Below are 6,000 nucleotides of genomic sequence, written 5' to 3'. Positions count from 1 at the left end.
TAGAAATGCTCATTCAATCACAAATTATAAAATATAAATAAAGCGGCAAGTTAAATTACCACTTATGGTGGTACATCTAGGTACTATATTTTGTCATAATTGTGTACTATGAACAATGATCTATTACTGCAACATCGTTATGTTCATGTGAATATTATAAGTAGAATATGCATACCATTATTTTGTTCTTCTGTCCGAAATTCGCAAAGGCTAGGGAGGATTTCTTCTGTTATTTTTAAAGACTTGATGAAACTCAAACCGTTGACACCATATGTTTTATGAGACGATGATTCGTATTGTGTTAAATTATTTTGTATTTTTCAAAGATATATTAGAAAACCTGACAAATTCAGCTAAACTTTGAATTGAAATGTTTTTAAACAAATAATATTAATATTATTACACATGTACAATGTCCTAAAATGTGTTGTGACTCATAATGTGTGTACACATGTCATAATCTCTATGTACACTGCATGTAGAGAGAGAGCAACATAAGTTTTCAGAAATAATCACATTGTATATCGTTGATACTATTATAGGATATGATAAAATCAAAACACTCATTGGCATACATGCATAATTATACATGTATGCAAATTACATATTGATTGCTAAATCAATCAATTGAGCATATTCGAAAAAAAAATCCAATTGGCATATTCCATGTAATTACTTGCATTTGCGAACGTATTTCACATGCAGACATATGTGTCTAATTCTACCCGCTGACTATATTATTTGTGATTGAAATCTTAATTTATAGTATTCATAATATGAAAATAAAAAATCTACATTCTTAGTAATGCACATGCAACGTAAAATATGCGTAAATACATGATTGTATACACATGTCCCAGTTAAGATTTATGTTCAATTCAACCCCAACCCCTCATGCACTTATTTTTAATTACAATTAACTTCGATCTTTGTTTCTATGCGGTGACAAAGCTGGGCATTATTCTTCCAGTTTACCTTGTGTATTTATCTCTATTGTTCCCATGACGGAGGAAAAACCTTGCAATTAACATGGAACTAACAAGAAATACACGGATCGATTGACTGAAGTACACAGGCATGCTAGCTTGTCAAACGTAACAACACACCGAATATACTTTGTTTTCTGTATCTCATTTCATATCTGTTTTGTTTAACTGAAAAAAATCTTATAACATTATGATGTATATAAAGTGCTTACTATTCTTCTCTCACTTATATTTTTAAGTTTTTTGTGTGTTTTTCAAATTCGCATTTGAATTATTTTTTGCATATTATTACTTTAAAGACCTCCGAATTTTAGTTAAGTTCCAGCATTGCGGAGACCATTAGGAATCATAGCCTACAGTTTCAGGAAACTGAAACTCGACGGAAACTATATAATCGTTTACGCACGGCGTAAACCATACGGGAAACTTCAACTTCAGGTTTCCGCAGACTGAAACTTGACGGAAACTTGCGGAAACTATATAATCGTTTATGCACTGCGGAAACCATGTAGGAAACCTCAACGTCAGGTTTCCGCAAGGTTTACATATTGTTTCAGTTTTGCGGAAACTAACGTTTTCATTCAGTGGTTGCAAGCATTTTATTAATTATTGGGATTGAACTCATCGAAGTAAAATCGGTTTATGAAAGCTTATATCATTATTTATCACTACTCTGTATTACCGGGATATTTCCGGATACCACCTATCCTCTATTTGGGTATTAGTGAGGTCATAATTACGTCACCACCACCGTGCAAGATTTCCCAGCAGTTGGCACTTGGAAATTTAAGTCTCGGTGTATAAAAAAGAAAGAAAAGAAATAATTTTAAAATGTTGTAGCTACAACAAGACGTTAGGCCCCTAGCGTTAATTTGGTTATTTTTGTCTGTACCGATTTTGTATGTGTGTATTACGGTAAATTTGAAAAAAAATAATAAAAAAATGCATTTATATTACCTCAATTTCCTTTGCACTGTGATTGATTAAATTTAAATTGCTTGCATATTGTTGGAGAACAAAATGCCAAAGAGAAAGGGAGAAGCGCAACCTTCGTCTACGGGAAGAAAGTGGAAAATCCCCGCTGTGACTGTGAGTGAGCCCGAGCGTATTAACGATCAGGGCCAGGCCGCGGGTGTTAATGACAACCCTCCTCCACGCTTTACTGACGAACAAATGCAGCAAATCACTGATGCTATCTATGCGGACATGACGGCCAGTGTAACCAAGGCCCCCATTCCAATCCGAGCCACGGACGCAAGTGTGAATTGCGAGGCTACTCCCCCAGGTAATGCAGACTTGTAGCCCTTTTCACAAAAAATCTTGCGATTTATCGTAAGATTTTAGGTTAAGATTTTCGTAAGATGAATCTTAAGTCAGTTTCACGAACGCACACGTAAGTGCAAAAATAATCGTACGAAAAAAATTAAGATTTCCGTCCACGAGCGCACTTACGATTTCACTTACGAGAAAAAGCTTCCTTAGCTACGTACTTTCGTTTTGACTGCTCATGCGCAGTTCGCAATTTAGCGTGTCGTCTGTCAACAACAACATGAGCAAACGGAAGCCGAACTGGAGTGTTGCAGAAATTGAGGCCCTGGTGGGAGCTGTAACGGAAAATATAAGAGTCGTGAAGGGAAAGTTTACCCCCTCATTGACGAATGAGGTTAAGAATCGCCAGTGGATGGCGATAACCGAGCGGTAAGTACAGACATTCACCAAGTACGAAGTGACGTTGAGTGTATCGCCTTATCTGTCAAAAACAGCTGGCAAACTTAAACATGTAGTTTTAAAGTGACTTCTATGCACTAACGTAGAACAAAACATTTTACAAGCCTTTTATTGAAGAAGTAACCGTTATGCAACACTTAAATACTTCATTAGCACTGCGTATACTTATGATTGAAAACCATATGGTATCGGTGGCGGATCTAGAGGGGGGAGGTTACAATTCCCCTTTTAAAAGTTCTCCCAATAAAGTAATTCAAGAAATCAATAGACTTTGTCATTTATTTCTCCGGGAATGGAAGAAAATATTGCTTTTTACATTGTTTAGTACATTTTTATAAACGAGATACTACGATTTATACCTTATGTTTGGTTGCCCCCCCCCCCCCCCCCCCCTTAAATCCGCCACTGATAGTTCTAGATATATAAATAAAACAAAAGTTGCAAATTATTTCTTTTTCCTTTTGTTTTGATAATCTACCTCTCCTGTTTTCATTTTCAATTGTAATGAGTCAGTTTTTAATTAATTTACTGTTTAATTATAATGTATGCATAGGGAGGTTAAAATCCTGATTTAGTTTGAATGGAAGCACGTGAGGGTTAGACTACTATTTTGTATTCAATATTTTTATGGGAGGGTCAGATAAGATTAGGTTATTTCAGTTGTGTTATTTTTTTTATAGCAGCGAATTGTTATTCAGTTGAACTTCATTGGGATTTCATTCTTTGTATGCATGTATTTTAGTTCCTCAATTTTAATACCAATATCCTTTCAATATTAATTGGCATTATATTATTTTCATTTAGAGTCAATACAGCTAATGTGTCTAAGTGTGATCGAGATGTAGCAGAAGTAAAGAAAAAATGGCAAGACTTCAGTAGCCAAACGAAAAAGAAGGAGGCCATGAGGATTCGTCACAGGCAAGCAACTGGAGGAGGTCCTGCAATAGAAGATGATCTGAAATCATGGGAAACTCTGGTAGAATAACTTTTGTAGCTTGGAAATTATTATATCATTTCTTGTTTTTTTATGCAACTACCAAGAAAATTGAAAAGGGAATGGAAATTTTAAACAGGAATATGTCATCCTAATTCACAAATACGTCATGAATATGAACATGTATGATATTTCTTGAATGTTGACTGCATACACCTACATGCGTATGATGCTTTGATTTACACTTTGTAAATGTTGTACAGAGTTATTTTCGCTCCTTGTTCATGATCTTGTAGACATGCAGTTTCACTGTTTTAAATTTGCCCAGACACAATTATTTGGAATGAGTTTAACTTATTTAGATTTGCCTTGTCTGAATTAAACCACTGACTACAGCAAGGACAAAAGAAATGAAAATAAAATAGTGGTGATTATATATATATATATATATATATATATATATATATATATATATATATACATCACTGATGAATCTATAAAATCAGATGAATGCATGATCTTAATTGTTGCACTTATCTTCAATACATGATTCAGAAAAAAGAACTGCAGGGTAATTTGAAACTACATGTGCATAGATTATATTGATTACAAGATCTTTTCTCTTTATGTAGATCATTGGAACATTTTCCAAGAGTGCCGTTGAAGGGGTGCCGGGTGGGGTTGATTCTGGAGCACTATCCTCATCACAAAGCCGAATACTCTTAGAGAAAGGTACAGTGTATTTATGGATGATTCCTCTTTCCTTTATGATGATTAAGAATAAGGGGAGGGTAGGCAGATGAGAAAATACACACATTTGATGGTGTTCTACAGAGACACATCAGAGGTTGGGGCCTCAGCATGTGATCAATTTTTTTTATTGGAATACATTTTTTTTTAAATTCTTTTAAAAAGTACATTAGCTAAAGAAGAGCAAAAAGTACAATAGCTATAAAGAAGATCATGTAGGGTCAAAGGAACTCGTGTGAGTGATGTGGCCCATGGTCCTATGGTTTTTCTTGTGTAATCACCTATTTGGGATCAAATAGAGTTTATTGAATTGAACTTTCTTTTGTAAGAAACATCATATGTATTTGAGGCAACTCTTGCTGAACAATCACCTGCTGCTGAACAACCATCTGCCTTCATCACAGGTTTGTTTTTTTATGCCTCTACATGTAGAAATTTAATCTGTGTTAATGTACAATGACAATACCAGTGAAATATATTTAAAAAAAATGTTCAATGGATAAGATACAGTACATGTTGTTGGTTGTTTTTTTTTTTTGGTTTTTTTTTTTTTGCTGTTTAAATGCATAAAGTTAACACAATACATGTATTTAAGAAGGAGCAACAATGATATGGATGGAAGGTGGAGGATATATGTACAAGAATGTTTTATAATTGAAAAATTTCAAAATTACCCATTTAGTTTTTTTTTAAAATGCAGTTTTAGAAGAAAGTGTAACCTGATTAAATTTAAAACCCCTGCAAGACTTGAACCCATGCTACTAAGCTAGGCAAATATATTTAAAAGGGATAGACAAATATTGCTGATATTCATAATTTTATTTATGTTTTAAAAGGAAGTCGGTCATTATAATGATGTGTTAGTCCTCCTTATAATACTTATTGATAGCAATTTTAGATCCAATGTCTGGACAGTTTTATTTAATACATGCACTTGTACAAGTACACATATGTGCTCTGATTTATGGAATACATATATATAATTTCAGATAACTCCAGTGAAAAGCCTGTGAGTGAGGAGTTTGAGACAGGTATTGTATATACATGTACACTAATCTATTTTTCATACTTCGAGAAATTTGGAAGTATTCAATGGTTTAACAGTATAGGCAAAGTAGACCTACAAAACTGGTATTTCCTGTAAGGGGAAACTTTCTGTGATCCATTATCCTTTTAAGGTATCAAATTATTTTCTGCGTTTTCAATTTCTGCGATTGCATTATACCAATCTATACCTAATTTTATATTGATATATACAATTGTATATTTTGCGATTGTAATTTTATGGGATTTTTCATGTCTGCAAAAAATGGAACACCACAGAAAATACCCATTATACAGTATTTACCCCCCAGAACTTGTACGAATTAAGCTTTATAAAATATCACCAATAAATAAGCAGTGTTGTATATAATTTTGGGGAACAAAATATATAACAGTGAGAATCTACCTTTTCTATTTTCACATGTTTTCAGTTATGTTTGCAAATTCTTTGCCTTCTGCTGGTGGAGCAGCTGTGTGTTCTAGCGGTACCTCCACACAGAACAAGAAAAAAAAGGAAGAGTCCCTGTAAGTCATTTGATTGAGAGTCATATATGTTTC

General features: G+C 33.9%; 1 protein-coding gene across 1 annotated transcript; it reads left to right on the top strand.

The window, feature by feature from the left end:
- Positions 1–2,403: 2,403 nt before the first annotated feature.
- LOC130049268 (uncharacterized) lies at positions 2,404–5,570 on the top strand. The gene is made up of 5 exons (XM_056146698.1): positions 2,404–2,684; positions 3,519–3,690; positions 4,281–4,380; positions 4,728–4,802; positions 5,388–5,570. Exons 1-5 carry the CDS (start codon positions 2,494–2,496, stop codon positions 5,540–5,542), a joined length of 693 nt encoding a protein of 230 aa, XP_056002673.1. The 5' UTR covers positions 2,404–2,493; the 3' UTR covers positions 5,543–5,570.
- The last annotated feature ends 430 nt before the right edge of the window (positions 5,571–6,000 follow it).

Source organism: Ostrea edulis, chromosome 8, assembly GCF_947568905.1.
Source record: "Ostrea edulis chromosome 8, xbOstEdul1.1, whole genome shotgun sequence".
Lineage (NCBI taxonomy): Eukaryota > Metazoa > Mollusca > Bivalvia > Ostreida > Ostreidae > Ostrea > Ostrea edulis.
Note: the sequence above shows the minus strand (reverse complement) of the source record. Positions and strands in the feature narration are given on the sequence as shown.